The 25,613-nt window shown below is 43.6% G+C and overlaps 1 protein-coding gene across 1 annotated transcript in view; it reads left to right on the top strand.

The window, feature by feature from the left end:
- The window catches only part of amotl2a (angiomotin like 2a), a 41,262-nt gene extending 30,406 nt beyond the window's left edge, over nt 1–10,856 (top strand). The window contains exons 10-12 of the mRNA XM_080184954.1: nt 941–1,158; nt 7,336–7,545; nt 7,893–10,856. Coding sequence (XP_080041080.1) covers nt 941–1,158; nt 7,336–7,545; nt 7,893–7,981 — 517 coding nt within the window. The 3' untranslated portion in view covers nt 7,982–10,856. The remainder of the gene's footprint in view (nt 1–940; nt 1,159–7,335; nt 7,546–7,892) is intronic.
- Nucleotides 10,857–25,613: the final 14,757 nt, after the last annotated feature.

Here is a 25,613-nt window from a genome sequence, read left to right as displayed (position 1 = left end):
ACGGGGACAAAGTAGAAAGGGTTGAAAGCCTCAAGTTTTTAGGTGTCCAGGTCACAAACAACCTGTCCTGGTCCCCCCCATGCTGACACTATAGTTGAAAAGCCCACCAACGCCTCTACTTTCTTAGAAGACTAAGGAAATTTGGCATGTCAGCTATGACTCTCACCAACTTTTACAGATGCACCATAGAAAGCATTCTTTCTGGTTGTATCACAGCTTGGTATGGCTCCTGCTCTGCCCAAGACTGCAAGAAGCTACAAAAGGTCGTGAATGTAGCCTAATCCATCACACAAACCAGCCTCCTATCCATTGACTCTGTCTACACTTCCCGTTGCCTCAGCAAAGCAGCCAGCATAATTAAGGACCCCAACACCCCAGACATTCCCTCTTCCAACTTCTTCCTTCAGGAAAAAGATACAAAAGTCTGAGGTCACCTATCAACTGACTGAAGAACAGCTTCTTCCTTGTTGTTATGAGACTTTTGAATGGACCTACCTTCCATTAAGTTGATCTTTCTGTACACCCTAGCTATGATTGTAACACTACAAACTGTACTCTCTCATCTCCTTCTCTTTGAATGATATGCTTTGTCTCTATAGCACACAAGAAACAGTACTTTTCACTGTATGCTAATATCTGTGTCAATATTAAACCAAATCATATCTAATCCCACCTTCCCCCCAGTTCCTAATGAGTGATTACCATTAGCCTCAAGAGCTTTGTCTAATTTCATCTTGAAATCGCACAATGTTTTGGCCTCATTTACTTTCCATGGTAGTGAATTTCACACATTCACCATTCTCTGGGTTAAGAAATTATCATGTGTACATGACCACATAAAAAAAATTAAAGTGTCTGCACTTAAAAAGGTCATCCACACACATAAAAATATCAGAAGAAATGCTGGAATTAAGTAAAGGTGTGCTTCTCTTCCTTTTAGAATTAAAGCCTTGCATGCACAAATCTTGGAGAAGGATGCCATCATTAAAGTCCTCCAGCAGCGCTCGAGAAGGGACCAAGTAAAGACCGAACAGCCTACTCTCCGGCCTGCAAGATCAGTCCCATCTATCACAATGGCCACTGGAGTGAGCCATGCCGGTTCCATCAACCAACTGAGCAGTGAGAAATTCCTTGACAAAGCAACAAAAGTCACATCAGGTAATTAAATATTTTTTGTTCTTTAACAGAAATATCTTCTCATTTCATAAGAAATCGGAGCAGGATAGGCCATTCAGCCCATCGAGCCTGCTCTACTATTTAATAAGATCATGGTTAAACTGATTGTGGCCTTAACTCCACTTTCTTACCTGTCCCTCATGACCTTTGATTCACTTGTAGATCCTGCCTAACTTAGCCTTGAATATATTTAATGGCCCAGCCTCCACTGCTGTCTGGGAAGAAAATTCCAAAGCCCGCTGAGAGAAGAAATTCCTCCATCATCTCCATCTTAAATGGGAGACCCCTTATTCTAAAACTGGTCCTTAGTTCTAGATCCCTCCTGAGGGAAACATAATTTCCTTGCCAAGCCTCCTCAGATCACTTCTCATTCTCCTAAATGTCAATGCGCATAGGCCCAACCGGCTCAACCTTTCCTAAAGAGACAAAGCCTTCATCCCAAGAACCAAATGAACCTCCTCTGAGCTGCTTCCAATGCAAGTATGTACCTTTTTAAGTAAGCTGAACAAAACTGCGCACAGTTCTGTTAAATATGATCTGACCAATGCACTGTATAATTGTAACAAAACTTCTCTATTTTTATATTCCATCCCATCTGCAATAAAGACCAAAATTCCATTTGCCTCTCTAATTACTTGCTGTCCTTTCTTGTCAATGTTTTGTGATTCATGTACAAGAATACCCAGAACCTCTGTTCTACATTATACAATTTCTCTACATTTGAATCATATTCTGTTTCTTCGTTCTTCCTACCAAAGTGGACAATTTCACATTTTCTATGTTGTGCTCCATCTATCAAATTTTTGCCCACTCACCTAATCTTTCTGTATCCTTTTGAAAATATTTTGTATCCTCTTCACAACAAAAATCTGGCTACAGTCCAGCCAGAGCCTTCAACCACGTCTCCAAATTCTCTTCCTGGAACTAGTGGTACACTAAGGTAGACTTTCATCTGTTTCCATAGCAAGTTATTCCCAGGACTGGTCAATTGTCTGTTGCCAGGGGCTTATAGCTTGTTGGATACCACTTTATGTCATGCGTGGCTGACCAGGAATCTCGCCTGCTCTTATTGCCAGCCATTGGCATGTTTGGCAGGATTTGCAGGTTGAGACTCGGCCTGTTTGACCACATTGTGGAAACACCTTCCTTGACCATCAAGCCTTGGGGTGGGACATGCTGGCTCAGAGGCAGAACCACTGTACCACAAGACCAAGTCATTAACATAGATTGTAAATAGTTGAAGCCCCAGTATGATTCCTGTGGCACTCCACTCATTACAGTTTGCAAATGAGAAAATGATCCATTTATCCTGACTCTCTATTAATTAGCCAGTCCTCTCTCCATACTAATATATCAACCCCAACACCATATGCTGCAATAAATTTTTATGTGGCACCTTATCAAATGCCTTTTAGAAATCCAAATACACTACATCTACTTGTTCCCTTTTATCCTCCCTGCTTGTTACATCCTCAAAAAACTGTAATAATTTTGTCAAACACAACTTCCCTTTCACAAAACCATGTTGACTTTGATAATATTATTTTCCAAATGTTCTACCTTGTACATGAAATGGATTCTACCATTTTTCCAATGCTAGATATCAAATTGTTTATGGTCTATTTGAAGCAGTATCCTTGTTTTTGTGGGTGGTGCTCTCACCTCTGTGCTGGAGGATTGTGGATTCAAGCCAGACTCCGGACACCTGAGCACAAAATTCAGGCTAAGAGAATGCTGCACTGTTGCAGGTGTTTAGATGGAATGTTAATCTGACACCTTGAGTGGGATTTTCCAATCACGTGAGCCCCAAGCCTGAAAATTCTTGCCCGGGTCAATGAATTTTAAATGGTCCACTGAATTTTCTGTCCCTGCTACAATTCCCATGGTGGGCGGGATGGGACAATTCTACTCGTTGTTAGCCTGTTTAGTTGATGCCATCTTTACCTATCTAGTGAAAAGTGGACAGTATTTATTGCTCCTTTACCTTATTGGTATTTATGGGATCTTGCTGTGTACAGATTGGTTCCCTGTATCACCACAGTAATGACACTTCAAAATAACATCATTGACCTATGAAGCTGGTCATAAAGCTTCTGAGGAAAGACAAGATCTTTCTTTTATTTTTTATTATTGATGTTTGTATGAAGTGAGGAGGAGGCATGGAGGCTACTGGAGAGTGAGTGATAGAATGATATAGCACAAGAAGGGGCCATTCAACCCATTGTGCCTGTGTTGGTTGTTTGAATGAGATATCTAAGTAGTTTCACCCTCTTGCTATACTGGTCAACTCACTCTCCCATAAAATACTGTGTCTCAAAGAAAAGTTTAGCATGAGAAACATTAGGCTGTGTGAGGTTGAACAAATGTAATTACATAAAGTCAGGGGCTTTAACTTCACAAATACCGATTGGAAAAGCTATAGTTCAAGCATGTTAGAGAGGTCAGTTTTTGTCCAATGTGTGCAGGAAGGTTTCCTGACACAGTATGTAGATAGGCCAACAAGGGGTGAGGCCACATTGGATTTGGTACTGGATAATGAACCAGACCAGGTGTTAGACTTGGAGGTAGGTGAACACTTCGGTGATAGTGACCACAAATTGGTTACGTTTACCTTAGTGATGGAAAGAGATAGGTATATACCAAAGGGCAGAAGTTATAGCTGGGGGAAAGGTAATTATGAGGCGATTAGGCAAGATTTAGGATACATAGGGTGGAACAGGAAATTGCAGGGGCTGGGAACAACTGCGTGTCCTTGATAAATATGTACCTGTCAGGCAGGGAGGAAGTGGTCGAGCGAGGGAACCGTGGTGTACTAAGGAAGTTGAATCTCTGGTGAAGAGGAAGAAGGAGGCTTATGTCAAGATAAAGTTTGGAGGCTTATGTGAAGGCTCAGTTAGGGCACTGGAGAGTTACAAATTAGCCAGGAAGGAGCTAAAGAGAGAGTTAAAAAGAGCTAGAAGAGGACAGGAGAAGACTTTGGCGGGTAGGATCAAGGAGAACCCTAAAGCTTTCTATCGGTATGTCAAGAATAAAAGATTGGTTAGGACACGATTAGGGCCAGTCAGAGACAGTGGTGGGAAGTTGTGCGTGGAGCCTGAAGAGATAGGAGAGGCACTAAATGAATATTTTTCGTCAGTATTCACACAGGAAAAAGTCAATGTAGTCGAGGAGAATCCTGAGATACAGGCTTTTAGACTAGACGGGATTGAGGTACATAAGGAGGAGGTGTTGGCAATTCTTGAGAGTATGAAAATAGATAAGTCCCCTGGGCCGGATGAGATTTACCCTAGGATTCTCTGGGAGGCTAGGAAGGAGATTGCAGAGCCTTTGGCTTTGATCTTCATGTCATCATTGGCTACAGGTATAGTGCTGGAAGACCGGAGGATAGCAAATGTTGTCCCCTTGTTAAGAAGGGGAGTAGAGACCATCCTGGCAATTATAGACCAGCGAGCCTTACTTCTGTTGTGGGCAGAGTTTTTGGAAAGAATTATAAGAGATAGGATTTATAAGGAGAGGCTATGAGGAGAGGCTGAATAAACTAGGCTTGTACTCGTTAGAGTTTAGAAGAATGAGGGGAGATCTCATTGAGACGTATAAGATGATGAATGGGATGGATAGGATAGAGGTGGAGAGACTCTTCCCGCTCAAAAAAGACAGTAGGACTAGGGGGCACAGCCTCAAGATAAAGGGGAGGCGGTTTAGAACGGAGTTGAGGAGGAACTTCTTCACTCAAAGGGTGGTAAATCTCTGGAATTCTCTGCCCGTTGAAGTGGTGGAGGCTGCCTCGCTAAATATTTTTAAGAAGCGGGTTGATGGGTTCTTGATAAGAGAGGGGATTAAGGGTTATGGGGAGAGGGCGGGAAAGTGGAACTGAGCCACAACAGATCAGCCATGATCTTATTGAATGGCGGGGCAGGCTCGAAGGGCTAGATGGCCTACTCCTGCTCCTATTTCTTATGTTCTTATGTTCTTAATCACCTAGAGAGAAATAACTTGATTAGGGATAGTCAACACGGTTTTGTGAAGGGTAGGTCGTGCCTCACAAACCTTATTGAATTCTTTGAAAAGGTGACCAAAGAGGTGGATAGGGGTAAGGCAGTTGACGTGGTGTATATGGATTTTAGCAAAGTGTTTGATAAGGTTCCCCATGGTAGGCTACTGCAGAAACTGCAGATGCATGGGACTGAGGGTGATTTAGCAGTTTGGATCAGGAATTGGCTAGCTGATAGAAGACAGAGGGTGGTGATTGATGGGAAATATTCAACCTGGAGTTCAGTTACAAGTGGTGTACCTCAAGGATCCATTTTGGGGCCACTGCTGTTTGTCATTTTTATAAATGACCTAGATGAGGGTGTAGAAGGATGGATTAGTAAATTTGCTGACGACACCAAAGTCGGAGGAGTTGTAGACAGTGAGGATGGATGTTACAGTTTGCAGAGGGACATAGATAAGCTGCAGAGCTAGGCTGAGAGGTGGCAAATGGAGTTTAATGTGGAAAAGTGTGAGGTGATTCACTTTGGTAAGAGTAACAGGAGTACAGAATGTAGGGCTAATGGAAGGGCTCTTGGTAGTGTTGACAAGCAGAGAGATCTCGGTGTGCATGTGCATAGATCCCTGAAGGTTGGCACCCAGGTTGATAAGGTTGTTAAGAAGGCATACAGTGTGTTAGCTTTTATTGGTAGAGGGATTGAATTTCAGAGCCATGAGATCATGTTGCAACTGTACAAAACTCTGGTGCAGCCGCACTTGGAGTATTGCGTACAGTTCTGGTCGCCGCATTATAAGAAGGATGTGGAGGCATTGGAAAGGGTGCAGAGGAGGTTTACCAGGATGTTGCCTGGTATGGTGGGAAGGTCTTATGAGGAAAGGCTGAGGGACTTGAGGTTATTTTCATTGGAGAGAAGAAGGTTAAGAGGTGACCTAATTGAGGCATACAAGATGATCAAAGGATTGGATAGGGTGGATAGTTTTTTCCTCGGATGGTGATGGCTAACATGAGGGGACATAGCTTCAAATTAAGGGGTGGTAATTATAGGACGGATGTCAGAGATAGGTTCTTTACTCAGAGGGTAGTAAGGGCGTGGAATGCCCTGCCTGCAGCAGTTGTGGACTTGCCAACTTTAAGGGAGTTCAAATGGTCAGTGGATAGGCATATGGATAACATTGGAATAGTTTAGGTTTGAGGGTCATTAGATTGGTTCCACTGGTCGGCGCAACATCGAGGGCCAAAGGGCCTGTGCTGCGCTGTAATGTTCTATGTTCTATATATAGTTTTAGCCTTCTAATCTAAAGTATGATATACCTGCCTAGAGAGAGTGCAACAGAAGTTCACCAGACTAACCTGTGAAATTGTGGGACTGTCACAAGATAGTCATCCCTCATAAGAGAAGAGATCTCTCTCCTCTTGAGAGTTACCTCTCATATAAGAAGAGAGTGAGGAGACTGGGCCTGTTTTCCCTAGAGTTTTGGAGGAGAGGTGATTTCATTGAAACTTACAAAATTATTTCATTGCCTGATAAGGTAAATATGAATAGAATGTTTCCCCCGGCTGGGGGTCTAGAACCAGGGGACCCTCCCTCAAAGAATAAGGGATAGGCCATTTAGGACTGAGATAAGGAGGAATTTCCTCACTTAGAGAATAGTGAATCTTAGGAATTCTGTATCCCAGAGGGATGTGGAAGTGCAATCTCTGAGCACGTTCAAGACAAAGATGGATAAATTTCTGGATATTCATGACATCGAGGGATATTGGAATAGTGGCGAAAAGCATAAGATGATCAATCCTGATCTGTCTGAATGGCAGAGCAAGCTTGATGGGCTGAATAGCCTATTGCTTCTACTTCCTATGTTCTGAAACAACCAGCTTCAAAAGAACTCATCACAAGTAAAAATAAGTCACCCACTAGCCAGTGCAAGCAATCTGGGAAGTTTGCCTGGTATTTCATGCCAGTTTTTAGGAGCAAGGTGTTAGCACATATGAAAATATTCAATTGACCTGCAACTTTTTTCATCTGTTTAGAGCATTAAGGTTTGCTTCATGTGACCTGCAAAAAGCTACATTGAAACAGACAGCAAAGATATTATCAGTGAAAACATGGTTTTAATTAATGTGAGTTTTCACAGTGTAACGAAATGCTGAAAATGTTTTCATTTCTCCAGGTGCTTTGAACAAAGACTTCACAGGGGATCAGGCAGCCAGTTTGACCTCCCATCCTCTGACATCCCATGCCAAGCATGGGAGTAGGGACGGCAGCACACAGACTGAGGAAGTGGCAGAGCTCGAGTCTGCAGCCTCAGCCCAGGAAAACTCACAAGACAGTGAAGCTGCAGTCAGCTTACAGATCATCAAACCTCCAGCAACTATATCAAGTGAGTGCCTGCGTAGTTGTTAGAAACATCGGGTTAGAGGAGGTCATACAAAAGGAGGGATTGAGTGAGTTGGTAAAGGCACATATGGGCTTGTGATTCACTACCAAGCAACCTAGCCATAGATTGTAAATTTGGAGTTGTGTACATTCCCATTTCTGGCCTCTTGACATTAGACCCCTGCAGATTGGGTTAATCTCAAGGAATTCCAGCTATGCAATTTAGATGAAATGCAGGTGATCCTGAAACTCTGGGCGGGGAGGTGGGGGGAGGCAAAGGGAAAAGGTTCTTTGTTAGTTGAAGAGAAGAAAAATTGATGAGGAATGTTCTTTTGCTTTTCATCCTCACAGATACTTTGCAGCCAGTGGCTCATATGGTCCCCAGCAATACCAGAAACCAGGAATCATCAGACAGCGAAATGGTTGAAATTCTTATTTGAAAAAGACTATCATAGCAGGAAATGAAGGATTTCTGTGAAACATAAATATCTCCTTCTTTAGAAAGCCTTTTTTTCTCCTCCACCTAGAGTCAAAACAACAAGAAAAATGAGAGTTCAGCGCCTGAAAGTCTTTGAGATGAAACTTTGTTTGGGGAAAAGCAAGGGGAGATGTAGCCTAAATTACCATATCCATAAGCTGCTATAAAGACTTCTGTACACATGGGAAGAGCTGGAGCTGTTCTTTGTGCCAAGTGTGTACCACTCATGAATTAACTCAAAAATTCAAACTGCTGTGAAGCTGAATTCTGTGATGGGCAAGAAGATCTCGTAAGAGTCAGTATTTTTTCACATAACTGCCAAGCATAAAAGCTTCACAGCACCATAAATATATATAAATAAAATACATAGCACTTGATGGTGCTATGCATAATATATACTGTACATAATGCCATAAATCTGACCTTTTTAGCACCTTTTTTCTTTCAGCTTTAGACTCTATAATCCTTTGCTGTTGCTAGTGACATTCTTTAAAAACTAACTTCAGTTTTCTGCTGGCCACAGATACATTCACTCCTCCTTTGCCCAGATATGTGTTTTCTATTTTCTTCTGTTCTCTATTCCATGAAACTATTACTCAACAGCTATATTTAGAGTACATAAATTCCATTTTAATTTGAACAGTTCCCAAGATTTCTATTTGTGACTAGGAGATTCTTGCATTCAGTTTTAACTGGAAATGAATCAAAGCAGTTTTTCCAGGCAGCATACACTGTGACAGAGCCCAGATTGCTGCTTCATTTGTAGCAATCAGGCTTCATTGGGTAACCTTCCACAAAGGGGACACTCAGCACCTTTTGGGCACAGATTTTGCCTCTGGTGATTTGTGTGTGTGTGCAACAGGATAGCATCACTCAGTGTTACAATCTACACATTCTTTAATAAGACAAACCTTTCAAATGTAAAAATGTAATGGCCGCTGCCAGCTGATGCCATCTGCAAGGGTCTCCACAGTAATTGCAAGCTGGTAATGCATGCTCCCAATGACATGGAACCAATTGTCAGTTCGAGATTCCAGTTCAGTCAGCAGGACTGAGACAATGTGCGGGATTTTACAGCCTCACTCAAGCAAGACCTGCCCAAGGCCAACACACATTTCCACTATCCACCCTTCATCTGCTGCGATTCTGTGGTGGACGAGGTGGTAGAATTCCAACCAATGTACTTACATCTCACTTTCAGTTTTATCACACCTCAGTAATAAAATTTAAACGGTTATTTGAGTGCATTATAATGGGATATGTCAGTACACAGACAGCCCTGTGCTCCTCTTAGTCAAACAAAACACTGTTGTTGGGTATTTGACCATCAGTTTCCAGAACATTCAGAAACCAGTACTGCCAGTCTTCTCAGCTGTGCTGAGGAGATGTGTTCCAGTCTGCCTGCTCGATTGTTTTAGAGAAAGACTGAGCGGGATTTTATGGCCTCACTTGTCCCGGAAACCGTAAGTTCTCAGCCAGGCTCAATGGACTTTCCATTGTCCACCTCTCGCCTGCTCTGATGCCTTTGGTGGGCAGGGCGGTAAAATTCCAGCCTCTGTTTCTTATAGTGGCAGCTCTCAACCTGCAGGTTTCAGATTGGAATCAGTGATGGAGTTCTAATTGTGTTCCTCAAGCCCTGTCACTCTCACTCCCTCACTCTGCCACCCTACTTGGTTGGAATTGATGGAAGTAGAAGCCATAGGTGGAGGTCTGATTCCTAAGGTGACAACATAATTGAGTATGTGATTCATCACTATTTCATGCATAAGTTACCAGAAATGTAAATGATTTTTTTTGTGGGGGGGCTGTGGGGCTTTCCCTTATAACTTAGTTTTGCCTGCCCATATGGTTCCACTTTGTTATCTGGTTTGACAAGAGCAAACCTTGATTTGCAGTGTTCCATGGCCATGTGTTCTGAATTATCCTGGTGTTTATTACACTCTCACAATGCCCTGAGAATATAGAAGATTCATGTATTCCAGTTCAGGAGGATGCAGAGCAAGGCAGAGTTACCTAAGGTGAATAGTGGCAGCTGGTTTCTGCCACAATGACTAGGATTGGTCATTTACAAAACCTGGGCACCTGGAGTGTAAACCAGGTGGAACTATAGGCTTCACCTGATTATCCCTTTGTCAACTGTTGAGCTTGGCTACAGCTAAGACCTGGTGTCTGCCCAATGCATATTCTGGGAAGCATGTGGCGGTAGCTGCGAGCTAGAGATGCAACTGTGATGCCACACATGGTCAGATAGCCAGCTGACAAAATATCGGGCTGAAAAGGAATTTCCTTGGATCTTGATCCAAGGGATCTGCATGAAGGGAGGTGGTTGAGGCATCAATTTTCACCATACATGGTGAGTGGTGCAAACCTATCAGAAGTGACTGGGATCTGAACAGCACAGTGAAGGGAGGGGGGGCAGAATTCACTTAATTCAGTAGTTGGAATTGCTAAGCCTTTTAGATTGTGATTTTTTTTTTCTCAGATAATGTGCAATTGCTGGCCATTGCCTTTACTTTGTGACAGCATTCACACCGTTTACAAAAAATATTGTGAAGCAAAAAAAAAGAAAAAGATGTTAATATATTTTGTATTAATATTTGTACCTGACACCGGCTGCATTCTAGTGCCATTGATCTTCATGCCAAAGATGACAAACTACGTTATTATTGAGTAACTTATATAAGTATTTAAATGTAAATTTTAGTGTTTGCGTTAAGGCACCATATCCTGAGATTGCTGCAGCATTCTGTATGGTATGCAGTTGTTCCCCAGTCACGGGGATTTTTGTATTAGAATGTCAGTACACATTTCAGTAATAAAATCAAAAGTAACTACCATTCCATCCTTTGCTGTCTGATTCTTCGTTTTAAATAATAAAAACTGAAGCTTAAGTGCAGCAATGAGCCAAATGTAAAATCACATCCTTTTCCCTCCTGCTGGGGCTCTGAGTTGGGATTGAAGAGCAGGCCATTCACCATGCCTGCTGTCAGCTCCTTCAATGTTTCTAAATTACTGCACTCCCCTCCTTTTCCTCCATTGCTCCCTCAAATTACACCTCCAACTCTCTTCCAAAAGTTAGATTACAAAGAATCTCAGTTTTAAAAAATCCTCATCGTATTTGGTGCTTTTGCCAATTCCCTTTTAATTTTTCATGGAATATGGGTATTCTTGACAGACCCATCCTTAATTGTCCTTGGCTTGCTTGGCCATTTCAGAAGGGCAGTTAAGAGTCAACCACATTGTAATAGATCTGGAGTTACATATTGGCCACACCAGGTAGGACTTTAGGGACTTCCCTCCCAAAAGGACATCGTTTTTAAAAATTCATTCGTGGGACATGTGTGTCACTGGCTGGCCAGCATTTATTGCCCATTCCTAGTTGCCCGAGGGCAGTTGAGTGTCAACCACGTTGCTGTGGCTGTGGAGTTACACGTGGCTAGAACACATAAGGGCAGCAAATTTCCTTCCCAAAAGGACATTATAGAATCATAGAACATTACAGCGCGGAACAGGCCCTTCGGCCCACAATGTTGCGCCGACCAGTCTTATTTTTAAAAAAAAACATTGACCCACTAATCTAAACCAATCCCTTTTCGTCCATAAACCTATCCACCAATCTCTTAAACGCCCCCAAACTAGGCGCATTTACAACTGCATTAGTGAACTAGAGCAAGATTTGAACCTGGTTTCTGGAAAATTAATTGAGCTTCTGGATTTATAGTCTAGCAAAAATGCCTCTAGACCATCGCCTTCCCTAAAGGACATTGGTGAACCTGATGGGTTTTTATGACAATCCATAATAGTTTTATGGCCACCATTACTGAGACTAGCTATATTTTCCTGATTTATTAACTGAATACATATTCCACCAGTTGCCTTGAACCCTTGTCCTGAATCATAAGCCTGGGCCTCTGGATCATGTGCCTCATGACATTACTACCATGCTACCTTCACCCCCTAACCTCTGTCCTTTGTTTATCGACCATAGAATGATGGCACTTCAAACAATTTTTCTTTACTCCATCAAATCCCACCTGATTTTGAACACCTCTATTAAATCTGCCCTAAGCTTTCTGTGCTCTAAGGAGAACAATCCAGCTTCTCCAGTTTCCACATTAACTGAAGTCCCTCATCCTGGTCCCATTCATGTAAATCTCCCTCTGCACCCTCTCCCAATGGGCTGTACCACTATGAAAGGAGGTATGGAAAGAGCCTGATCCAATTCTCTACTCACCTTGTGATTCAGCATCAGCTGCATAACCCTTCTATCTTGCCCAAGGTGTGGGTGTAAGTGTACTGATGGAAGCTACAAACTCCACTAGACTGTCCACTAAACAGGGCAAGTTAATCTCAGGCCTTCCCAATACGAGCTTCTTGAAGCCATGGGTTATTAAATGTTAGATCTTAAAATTCAGCATCGAGGATGTACTTTAACAATTTAAATTCCTATTTTCTACATCACAGAATTGTTATGGTGCAGCAGGAGGCCATCATGTTTGCACCGGCTCTCCAAATGAGCATTATGATTTAGTGTCATTCCCTTTTTCCTTGTAACGCTGCACATTGTTGCTATTCAAATAATCATCTAATGCCCTCTTGAATGTCTCGATTGAACCACATTTCCAGGCAGTGGTTCCAGACTCAACCCACTCTCGTGTCACATTTGCTTCTTTTGCAAATCACTTTATATCTGTGGCCTCACATTCGCGATCATTTTACAAGTGGGAACATAGTACATAAAACATAGAACAGTACAGCATAGTGCAGGGCCTTCAGCCCTCCATGTTGTGTCAAGCTATGTCCAAACCCAAGATCAAGCTATCCCACTCCTTATCATTCTGTTGTGCTCCATGTGCCTATCCAATAACTGCTTGAAAGTTCCTAAAGTGTCCACCTGCACTATCACAGCAAGCAGTGCATTCCACACCCCAACCACCCCCTGAGTAAAGAATCTACTTCGGACATCCCTTCTATATGTCCCACCATGAACCTTATAGTTATGCCCCCTAGTAACAGCTACATCCACCCGAGGAAATAGTCTCTGCGCATCCACTCTATCTATCCCCCTCATCATCTTATAAACCTCTATTAAGTTGCCTCTCATCCTCCTCCGTTCCAAAGAGAAAAGCCCCAGCTCCCTCAACCTTTCCTCATAAGAACTACCCTCCAAACCAGGCAGCATCCTGGTAAATCTCCTCTGCACTCTCTCCAATGTTTCCACTTCCTTTTAGTGAGGTGACCAGAACTGCACACAATATTCCAAATGTGGTCTCACCAACGTCCAGAATAGTTGCAGCATAACCCCATGGCTCTCAAACTCAAATCCCGTTAATAAATGCTAACACACTATAAGCCTTCTTCACAGCTCTATCTACTTGAGTGGCAACCTTCAGAGATCTGTGGATATGAACCCCAAGATCTCTCTGTTCCTCCACATTCCTCAGAACCCTGCCGTTGTCCCTGTAATCTGCATTCAAGTTTGTCCTACCAAAATGAATCACCTCACACTTATCAGGGTTAAACTCCATCTGCCACTTTTCTGCCCAGCTCTGCATCCTATCGATGTCTCTTTGCCGCCTACAAGAGCCCTCCACCTCATCCACTACTCCACCAATCTTGGTGTCATCAGCAAATTTACTAATCCACCCTTCAGCCAAGTCATTGATAAAAATCACAAATAGTAGAGAACCCAGCACTGATCCCTGTGCTACACTGCTGGTAACTGGCCTCTCGTCTGAAAATTTTTCCTCCACCACCAGCTTCTGTCTTTTATAAGACAGCCAGTTACTTATCCAATTGGCCAAATTTCCTTCTATCCCACACCGCTTTCTTCATGAGCCTACCATGGGGAACCTTATCAAACAGTTTCTCCCTATCTACTCTCTCCAGAACCCTCATGATTTTGAACATCTCTATCAAATTTCCTTTTCGTCTTCTCTCCAAGGAGAACAGTTCCAACCTCTCCAATCTATTCTCATAACTGAAGCTTCTCATCCCTGGAACCATTCTTATAAACCTCTTCTGCACTCTCTAATGCATTCACATCCTTCCTGTAGTGTGGTGCCCAGAACTGTACACAATATTCTAGCTGAGGTCTAACTAGTGTCTCGTATAAGTTCAGCATAACCACATTGCTGTTGTACTCTATACACCTACCAACAAAGCCCAGGATAATATATGCTTTATTAATGGCTCTCTCCATCTGTCCTGTGATCCTTAATGATCGATGTTCATATACATCCAGCTCCCTCTGCTCCTGCATCCCCTTGAGTTTTATCCCTTATTTTATATCCTCTGTCCATGTTCTTCCTACCAAGATGTATCACCTACATTGTAGTGTAAGGTAATACAATGAGGAAGCTTTAAACCACAACAACAGTTATTATTATACACAAACATAGAACATAGAACATAGAACATAGAACACTACAGCACAAACAGGCCCTTCGGCCCACAAGTTGCGCCGATCACATCATCACCTACCAACCTACAGACCTATCTATAACCCTCAATCTCATTAAACCCTATATACTCATCCAGGAGTCTTTTAAAAGACCCCAGCGAGTTCGCCTCCACCACCACTGACGGCAGCCGATTCCATTCACTCACCACCCTCTGAGTGAAAAACTTACCCCTAACATCACTTCTGAACCTCCCTCCCTGCACCTTAAATCTGTGTCCTCTCGTAGCAACCATTTCAACCCGGGGAAATAGCCTCTGAGAGTCCACCCTATCTATTCCTCTCAACATTTTGTAAACTTCTATCAGGTCGCCTCTCAACCTTCGTCTCTCCAGGGAAAAGAGTCCCAGCTCCCTCAACCTAACTTCATAAGGCATGCCTCCCAGTCCAGGCAACATCCTTGTAAGCTTAGTACAGATTCAGGTCTGATCACACCAACTCCCGGGCTCACACTGCACGTTCCATCTACCTGGATCCGTGTCCCAACACACAATAGGCTGAGGTTCGCTGTTCCAATAGACCCCAAGGGGATCATGTGACCTGAAAGACCCTCCCCAAGAGGATCATGTGACCCACAAATGATCAGTTCTCAAAGGGGCCACATTCGTCCCCCTTTAAGTTCCCCTACAATATAAAGAAATCTCGTATATACAGATATACACAGTCAAAATGAAATCTTCAAAAAGGGCTATTCAGGCAATGTTCATAAAGTCAAACAATCTGGGACTTTTGGACTCTTGCGGAAATTCAGAACTCTGCACCCAGATTCTCAAAACCGAGCTCCGCGTGGGGAAAAAACCGAACGTCGAGCAGGGGAAAATACCAAGTGGAGGAAAAATACCGAACACCGAGCGGGAGGAAAAATACTGAACACCGAGTGGGGGAACAGCACCGAGTAGCAAATAGGGAGAGGCAGCCACTGTGAGCAGCAGGCTGGCGTAGGTGAGGCATGATGTGGATGTGCCGGCGTTGGACTGGGGTAAACAAGTAAAAAGTCTGACAACACCAGGATTTGGTCCAACCGATTTATTTGATAGTAAACTCACAAGCTTTCGAGGGGAATCCCTCTTCGTCAGGTGAATTCACCCGACGAAGAGGGAGTCCCCTCGAAAGCTTGTGAGTTTACTATCAAATAAATCGGTTGGACTAAAACCTGGTGTTGTCAGACTTTTTACTGTAGCTGAGGCAGGCAGCAGGAGAACACAGACTCAGGACGGCAAAGAGACAGCTTCTGCACAACGTCCAATTTTTGGGCCCACGCACTGTTTACTGGGTGCATAAGGCAATGGAATAGATGGAAGAACACAGAAGCAAGCGAGATGTGAGTGAGAGCTTGTGAAAGGGTGGTGGGTGAGTCTGAGACAGTGGAGTCGTGCAAGAGAGAGATTGTGTGAGGGGGGGAAAGCGTGTGAGGGGGTGAGATTGTGAAGAAGAGTGTGACATGTGAAGGAAGAGTATAAGGGGAAAGTGTGTGAGGGGTGACAGTGTAAGAGGAGAGTGTGTGGGGGGGAAGAGTGTGTGAGGGGGGAGTGTGTGTGAGAGGGGGAAGTGTTTGTGAGGGGTGTGTGTGTGTGAGGGGAGGGGTGCCTGTGTGTCTGTGTGAGAGAATGGGTGAATAAGGGTGAGAGAGTGTGTGAGGGGAGGACAGCGTGTTAGGGGGAGAGAGTGTGAGGGAGAAGAGAGGGGGAGTCAATTATTAAGGATGCAATAAACTGATCATTTGGAAAGCTGTGACAGGACCAGACCAAGTCAGCATGGATTCACTAAAGGGAAATCATCCTTGACAAATCTTCTGATGGTGTGACCAGTAGAGTGGGCAAGGATGAACCAGCAGATGTTGTCTATCTGAACTTTCAAAAGGCTTTTGACAAGGTCCTACACAAGAGATTAGTGAGCAAAATTAAAGCTCATTGTATTGGGGTAACGTATTGATGTGAATAGAGAACTTGTTGGCAGACAGAAAGCAGAGAACCGGAGTAAACGGGTCCTTTTCAGAGTGGCAGGCAGTGACTCATGGGATACGAGGTTTAAGTGCTGGGACCCCATCTATTCATAATATGCATTAACGACCTGGACAAAGGAATTGAATATGAAGAGAGATTGGATCGACAGGGCTTGTATTCACTGGAACTTAGAAGAATGAGAGAGGATCTCATAGAAACATATAAAATTCTGATGGGACTGGACAGGCTAGGTGCAGTAAGAATGTCTCCAGTGTTGGGGAAGTAAAGAACTAGAGGTCACAGTCTCAGAGTAAGGGACAAGCCATTCAGGACTGAGATGAGGAAGCACTTCTTCACTCAGAGTTATGAACCTGTGGAATTCAGTACTACAGAAAGCTGTTGGGGCCAATTCATTGCATATGTTCAAGAGGGAGCTGGACATGGCCCAGGGACCAAGGGATCAAGTGGTATGGAGAAAAAGGGTGAATAAGATCATGAAAGTACAGGATCAGGGGCCAAATGGCCTACTCCAGCACCCATTTTCTCTGTTTCCTGAGCCACCTAGTAACATTTCATCTCTCTCTTGCTCACACTCCGTTCTGACTTACAAAGTGCTATGAGCATGCAGCTCATAACCAAGAACCTAGCCAGACAAAGTCAGAAATTCAGGAAGACAATGATGAAGAAGAAACAGTGTGGGTGTGATTTTGCAGCCTTGCCGCGCCTGGCATGGGTCACACCGATCCCAGAAAATTGCGTGTGGGCCAAAAAATGTGTTTTGCGCCTAGCTCCAAACAATTTGTCATCATCTTGGTCCCTTTCTATTGGCGCAAACCAGCTCACACCCAGAAAGGACGGGAGGCCAATTAGTTTATTTAAAGTAACATTTAAATACGCTTAGCCTGTTCTACGCTAGATTTTCCCAGCTCCCAGGATCTTCTGACCCTCAGGCGTGGCATGAGACTGACAAAAATCACTACAGGCCTCCACACATCAGGAAGCTCAGACGCCATTGAAGGAATTAGGGACGTGACTGGGCAATGCCCACATCGCACCCTGAAAATGTCAACTCAGCACACCGGTACCTGAGTAGGGGTAGGGCCAGAGGGAAACTAGGACAGGGGGTTGTGAAGGGGGGGACTTATTCAGGATCATGATAGGGAGACATGTCAGAGGTCTTAGAATCATAAAATCTATGGCACGGACTCAGGCACTTCGAACCTAACTGGTTCATGCCAACCAAAATACCCATCTAAGCTAACCCCATTTGCCTGCATTTGGCCCATATCCCTCTAAACCTTTCCTATCCATGTCCAAATGCCTTTTAAATGTTGTCAATGCCCCTGCCTCAACCATTTCATCTGGCAGCTCATTCCACACACGTATCACTCTCTATGTAAACAAGTTGCTCCTCAGGTTCCCATTAATTCTCTTCTCTCTTAACTTGAACCTACGCTTTCTAGTTCTTGATTCCCCAGTGCTGGGAAAAAGACCAAGTGCATTCACCTTATCCATGCCTCTCATGATTTTATACACCTAAAAGAACACCCATCGGTCTCCTACACTCCAAAGAAGAAAGTCCTAGCCAGCCCAATGTCTCCGTATAACTCAGTCCCTTGAGTCCTGGAAACATCCTTGTAAATCTCTTCTGCACTTTCTCCAGTTTAATACCATCTTTCCTAAGGCAAGGCAACCAAAACTGAACACAATACTCCAGGTGCAGCCTCAGCAATGTTCTGTAAAATTGCAACATAACTTCCCAACTTCCATACACAATGCCCTAACTGATGAAGGCCATCATGCCAAAAGCCTTCTTCACTGCCCTATCTACCTATGACCCCAATTTTAGAGTACTGTGCGCCTGAATCCCAAGTCCCTCTGTTCCACGATTCTCCCTAACATTCTACTCAAACTAGAGGCCTGTGACCACTGGTGTGCCTCAGGGATCAGTGCTGGGCCCACTGTTATTTGTCATTTATATTAATGATTTGGATGAGAATGTTTTGCAGAGACTATTTCCTCAGGTGGATGTAACTGTTACTAGGGGGCATAACTATAAGGTTCATGGTGGGACGTATAGGAGGGACGTCCGAGGTAGATTCTTCACCCAGAGAATGGTTGGGGTGCAGAATAGACTGCCTGCTGTGATAGTGGAGTCGGACACTTTAGGAACTTTCAAACGGTTATTGGACAGGCACATGGAGCACTCCAGAATTATAGGGAGGGGATAGCTTGACATAGCTCGGCACAACATTGAGGGCTGAAGGGCCTATACTGTGCTGGAATGTTCTATGTTCTATAGGGGGCATGGTTAGTAAGTTCGCAGATGACACCAGGATTGGTGGCATGGTGGACAGTGAGGAAGGTTATCTCCAATTGGAGCAGAATCTTGATCAATTGGGCCAGTGGACTGACGAATGGCAGGTGGAGTTTAATTTAGACAAATGCATTTTGATAGATTGAACCAGGGCAGAACTTACTCAGTTAATGGAAGGGCACTGGGGAGAGTTACAGAACAAAGAGATCTCAGGGTACATGTTCATAGCTCCTTGAAAGTGAGTCACAGGTGGACAGAGTGCTGAAGAAGGCATGCTTGGTTTTATCAGTCAGAACATTGAATACAGGAGTTGGGACGCCTTGTTGATGTTGTACAAGATATTGGTAAGGCCACACTTGGAATTCTGAGTGCAATTCTGGCCACCCTATTATAGAAAGGATATTATTAAACTAGAAAGAGTGCAGAAAAGATGTACTAGGATGCTACCCGGACTTGATGGATTGAGTTATATGGAGAGGCTGAACAGACTGGGGCTTTTTTTCCCTGGAGCGTATGAGGCTGAGGGTTGGTAGCATGGTGGACAGAGGTCTTATAGAGGTCTATAAAACAATGAGGGCATAGACAAGGTTTCCCAAAGGTAGGGGAGTCTAAAACTAGAGGGCATAGGTTTAACGTGAGAGGGGAGATATGCAAAAGTATCCAGAGGGGCAATTTTTTCACACAGATGGTGGTGAGTGTCTGGAACAAGCTGCCAGGGATAATGGTAGAGGTGGGTACAATTTTATCTTTTTAAAAGCATTTAGATAGTTACATGGATACGATGGGTATAGAGGGATATGGGCTAAATGCGGGCAATTGGGATTAGTTTAGGGGTTTTAAAAAAAAGGGCGGCATGGACAAGTTGGGCCAAAGAGCCTGCATCCATGCTGTAAACCTCTATGAATCTATGACTGACCCCTGAGGGACACCACTAGTCACAGGCCTCCAGTCTGACAAAATCCTTCCACCTTAACCCTCTGCTTCCTACCATTAAGCCAATTGTATATCTAATTTGCCAGCTCTCCCTGGATCCCATAGATATAAACTACCTGAACACCCTACCGTGTGGAATTTTAACATGGAATCTACAGTGCAAAAGGAAGCTATTTGGCCCACCAAGTCTGCACTGACCACAATCCACCCAGACCCTATCCCCATTACCCCATGCATTTAATATAGCTAGTCCCCCTGATGCTAAGGAGCAACTTAGCATGGCCAATCCACCTAACCTGCATTTCTTTAGATTGTGGGAGGAAATCAGAGCACCCGGAGGAAATCCATTCTGACACAGGGAGAACGTGCAACCTCCACACAGACAGTAATCAAACCAGGAATCAAACCTGGATCCCTGGCACTGTGAGGTAGCAGTGCTAACCACTGTGCCACCATGCTGCCCAAAGGCTTTACTGAAGTCCATTTAGACTACGTCTACCACCCTGCCCTCATCAATCTCTCTGGTCACTTCATCAAAGAAGTCTAACAAATTTGTAAGGCTTGATCTCCCATACACAAAGTCGTGCTGACTACTCCTAATCAAACTCTGTCTTTCCAAATGCTTATATATTTTATCCCTCAGAATCCTGTCGAGTAACTTACCCACCACAGGTGTTAGGCTTACCAGTCTAAAATTCCCAGGTTTTACTTTGCAATCCTTAAATAAGGGCACAACATTTCCTACCCTCCAGTCTTCTGGTACCAAACCTGTGGCTAACGATGATGCAAATATCTCAACCAAGGCTTCCGTGATTTCTTCTCTAGCCTCACGCAGTGTTCTTGACTATACCTGGTCAGGGGCAGGAATTGATCCACCTTCATACATTTTAATATGTCCATCACCTCTTTCACTGTAATGCAAAGTGTCCGCAATATATCGACACTAATTTTCCCAGGCTCCCAAGCTTTTATGTCTTTCTCCACAGCCACCACAGAGGAGAAATATTCATTGAGAATCTTGCCCATCTTCTGTGGTTCCACACATACGTATCCATTTTGGTTCTTGAGTGATCCTATTCTCTCTCCAGTTATTCTTTTTCCTTTAACTTACTATTTTGGATTCATCTTAATCCTCTCAGCTAAAACTACCTCATGCCCCCTTTTTGCCTTCCTAATTTCCTTCTCAAGCATGCCTTTGTATTCCCTGGACACCTCCAGCGAACCTCTTGATCCCAGCTGCTTGTACCTGATCCATGCTTCCTTCTTTTTCCTGGCCAAAACTTCAATATGTTTTGTCATCCAGGGTTTCCTTCTCCTTACCCTTTACCCTAACAGGAAATATAGACCCTGAACTCTAGCTATTTCACTTTTAAAGGCCTCCCACTTGCTGAAAGTCCCTTTGCCCTCAAACAAGCTACTCTAAGATTATGCCCTCTAGTCCTAGACTCTCTTATATGGGGAAATGACCTCTCAGCATCTACCCTGTCAAGTCCCCTGAGGATCCCATGTGCCTCAATAAACTCACCTCTCATTCTTCTAAACTCCTTCTAGCCTTTCTTCTAGCCATTCTTCTAAACTCCTTCTGGCCTTTATAGCGAGGGGGATAGAATATAAAAGCAGGGAGGTCTTTCTGCAACTGTACAGGGCACTGGTGAGGCCGCAGCTGGAGTACTGTGTGCAGTTTTGGTCGCCGCACTTGCACAAGGATATTTTGGCCTTGGAGGTAGTGCAGAGGAGGTTCACTAGGCTGATACCGGAGATGAGGGGGTTAGACTATGAAGAGAGATTAGACTGGGTCTGTACTCATTGGAGTTTAGAAGGATGAGGGGGGATCTTATAGAGACGTATAAGATAACGAAGGGGACGGATAGAGTAGAGGTAGAGAGATTCTTCCCGGTCAGAAAGGACAGCAGGACTAGAGGGCACAGCCTCAAGATAAAGGGGGGAGGGGGCAGTTTAGAATGGAGTTGAGGAGGAACTTCTTCACTCAAAGGGTGGTGAATCTCTGGAATTCTCTGCCTGTTGAAGTGGTGGAGGTTACCTCGCTAAATATATTTAAGTCACGGGTAGATAGGTTTTTGACAGACAAGGGAATTAAGGGTTATGGGGAGAAAGCGAGAAAGTGGAACTGATCCACTTCAGATCAGCCATGATCTTATTGAATGGTGGGGCAGGCTCGAAGGGCTAGATGGCCTACTCCTGCTCCTATTTCTTATGTTCTTAAATGTTTCTAAAACTCTTCTAAACTCTAAACTGTGGAAGGTTCTGGTCACCCTATTATAGAAAAGATATTATTAAACTAGAAAGAGTGCAGAAAAGACTTACTAGACTGCTACCAGAACTTGATCATTTGAGTATAAGAAGAGGCTGGATAGACAGTTTTTTTTTTGCTGGAGCGTAGAAGACTGAGGGGTGATCTTATAGAAATCTATGAAATAGTAAGGGGCATAGATCAGTTAGACAGTCAATATCTTTTCCCAAAGTTAGAGGAGTCTAAAACTAGAGGGCGTAGGTTTAAGGTGAGAGGGGAGAAATACAAAAGGGCCAGAGGGGCAATTTTTTCACACAGAGGGTGGTGAGTGTCTGGAACAAGCTGCCAGAGGCAGTAGTAAAGGCGGGTACAATTTCTCTTTTAAAAAGCATTTAGACAGTTACATGGGTAAGATCATGATGGGGGACTTCCTAGCTCCTCAAAATAGTGTCACAAGGTCATCTTCATCCACCCTAGAGAACAGACTAGGCCGTGGTTTGAGTTCTCATCAGAAGAATGGCACTTTTGATAGTGCAGCACTCTCTCAGAGGTGCACTGGTGTCTCAGTTTGTATCTCTGTGCTCGAGTCCCGTAATGGAATTTGAACCCAGCACCTTCTGACTCAGAGTTCAACTGAACCACAGCAAACACTGCTTACAGTGTGAGAAACTTACAGGTCAAACAATGGAGAAACCTGAATCTCTGAGTAATAGGGAGATGCTGAATAGATTGGGACATTCTTCTCTGGAGTGTAGAAGGCTTAGGAGTGATCTTATAGAAGTCTATGAAATAATGAGGGGCACAGATACAGTAGATAGTCAACATCTTTTCCGAAAAGTAGGGGAGCCTAAAACTAGAAGGCATAGGTTTAAGGTGAGAGATAAAAAAATTTCCAGAGGTCTTTTCTCACCTGGGACACCTGGTGAGCACCTGGGACAAGCTGCCAGAGGTAGTAGTAGAGACAATTCTGTTTTTAAAAAGCATTTAGACAGCTACATGGGTAAGATGGGTGTGGAGAGATATGGGCCAAATGCGGGCAATTAGGACGAGATTAATGGTAAAAACTGGGCAGCATGGACAAGTTGGGCTGAAGGGCCTGTTCCCATGCTGTAAACCTCTATGACTCAATGAGTATAGGCCCAACCTACTGAACCCTTATAAGAAAATCCCTCCACATCTGAGGTCAAACTACTGAACCTTCTATGGACTGCCTCCAATCTTGTATATCTTTTGTTAGATAAGGGAACCAAAACTTCACAGAATTCCACGTGTGGCCTAACTAGTACCTTGTACAATTTCAACAAAAATTCCCTATTTTTATACTCCATTCCCTTTGAAATAAAGACCAACATTTCATTTGCCTTAACATTACCTGATGAACAAGCTTTTTGCAATTAATGCACAAGGCAATTAATGCTCCAAATCCCTCTGTGCTGCAGAGTTCTGCAGCTTTTCTCCAATTTAAGTACTATCCAGCTCCTTTAGTCTTACTACCAAAGTGCATAACTTAACATTTTTCTACATTATATTCCATCTGCCAAGTTTTTGCCCATTCAATTAACCTGTCAATGTCCCTATGTGGGCTCTTTCTGGCATCTTTGTCATTCGCCTTCTCACCTATTTTTGGCTGTTGAAAGCAGATTCAATCATAAATTTCAAAAGGAAATTGGGTAAATTGCTGAAAGAGTAAAATTGACAGGGTTATTATGAAATATCAGTGGAGTGGCACTAATTGGATAATCCTGTCAAAGACCCAACACAGGTATGATGGGTCCAATGGCCTCCCTCTGTGCTGTAAGATTCTATGAATCAATAGAGAGTAGGAAGGTACCTGATCTTGGCTGATTTACTGCATCAGGCCAAGAATGCAGATCATGAAGATGAACCAGGTTCCTGGGTTAAGGAAGGTAGAAAACGCCCTGATGATCGCAATAAAGAGTTGTTCTTGGAGAAGGAAATCAGCAAAATGGGAAATAAATAAGCCATAGAATTCCTACAGTCTAGAAGGAGTTCATTCAGCCCATCAAGCCTGCACCAACTCTCTAAAAGAGCATCCAAGTCAGGCCCAAACCCCACCTTACCCCAGTAATCCCATGCACTTATCATGGTCAATTCACCTAACCCGCATATCTTTGGGCTGTGAGAGGAAACCAGGGGAAACCCACACAGACACAGGAGAATGTGCAAACTCCATACAGACAGTCACCCAAGACCAGAATTGAACCCAAGCCCCTTCCACCATGAGACAGCAGTGCTAACCACTTTGAGTTGGAGCTGTGTGCTTATTTGCTCAAGTGACCATATCATTTTCATACAATTTGCTCAGTTTATTTTCTTTCTGACTGGTGCTAATTTTCTTTCTAACTGGCACGGGTTGATTTTTCAATTTAATCAGCATTATAGGGCAGCACGGTGGCACAGTGGTTAGCACTGCTGCCTCACAGCACCAGGGACGCAGGTTTGATTCCTGATGTGGGTCACTTCTGTGTGGAGTTTGCACATTCTCCCCTGTGTATGTATGGGTTTCCACCAGGTGCTCCGGTTTCCTCGCACAGTCCAAAGATTTGCAAGTTAGGTGGATTGGCTATGCTAAATTGCACATTTGTGTCAGGGGGACTAGCTAGGGTAAATGCATGGGGATAGGGCCTGGGTGGGATTGTGGTCAGTGCAGACTCGATGGGCTGAATGGCCTCCTTCTGCACTGTAGGGTTTTATGATTCTAAATCATTTTAAATATTTGGATTTTTATTCAAATATCTATTGTCACCAGGTTATGTCTTGTGGTTCCCAAAGTAATTACACAAAATGCTGGGGTTTCTACATTTTCTTTTCCCAGAACTTGGATTCTATACAGAGCAGGAAGAGGGTGAGAAATAAATGCGCAGCCCTAAATCTGAAAGTTGATACTAGCCAATGATGCACTTATCCCATGAATAATAAAAAGAAATATAGGAACACAGTAACTGTCGAACCCCAACAGTGCAGAAAGAGGCCATTAAGCCCCTTGACTCTCCGGAAGAGCATTCCAGACCTTGAGTACAAGGCTGACACTGATGCAGTAGTGAAGGATGCTGTTTTTGAATGAAGATATTAAACTGCAGTCCTCCCTGCCTTGCTGTACATAAATACGCTGTTGCGTTTGGCTACATAACAACAGTGGCTAAATTTCAAAAGTCATTTGTTTGCGGCAATGTGTGGCTCTGGGGATGTAAGTAAATGCTAGATAATTGTGACTGAGCTCGCCAGTCATTGACATTTTTGTGATCACCAGCTCGGGTTGCTAACTCTGGTCTGATGTATTCCAGGAGGATTTACCACTTGACCTGCCACTCTTCCGCCATTAATCATACAAAATGCAAATCCTTGGAGCACTGGCTCCCCACACCAGAAGAGCAGTCTTTTCATCACTGTATTGGATAAATCTTTGCTGTTAGACAGAGGGAAATGTTGTTCTCTCCTCGGTATTCACACACAATTGATGAATGTGACTGAAGAAGACAAAATAAAGCACACTACTTTTAAAATTCCTCAGTGGTTTTTCTCCAGGTTGGATAGCAGTAATATTGTAATTGATCATTAATTCCTGTTTGTCAAATCTACGGCCTCAGACCAACACCAGTCTGTTTGTCAGATGTTTGTTGTGGTCAGTCTTCAGGATAAACTTGTCTGTGATCACTCAGTCCACATCTA

Source organism: Carcharhinus amblyrhynchos, chromosome 3 (genome assembly GCF_965287045.1).
Source record: "Carcharhinus amblyrhynchos chromosome 3, sCarAmb.v2.hapA, whole genome shotgun sequence".
In the NCBI taxonomy this organism is placed as follows: domain Eukaryota; kingdom Metazoa; phylum Chordata; class Chondrichthyes; order Carcharhiniformes; family Carcharhinidae; genus Carcharhinus; species Carcharhinus amblyrhynchos.
Note: the sequence above shows the minus strand (reverse complement) of the source record. Positions and strands in the feature narration are given on the sequence as shown.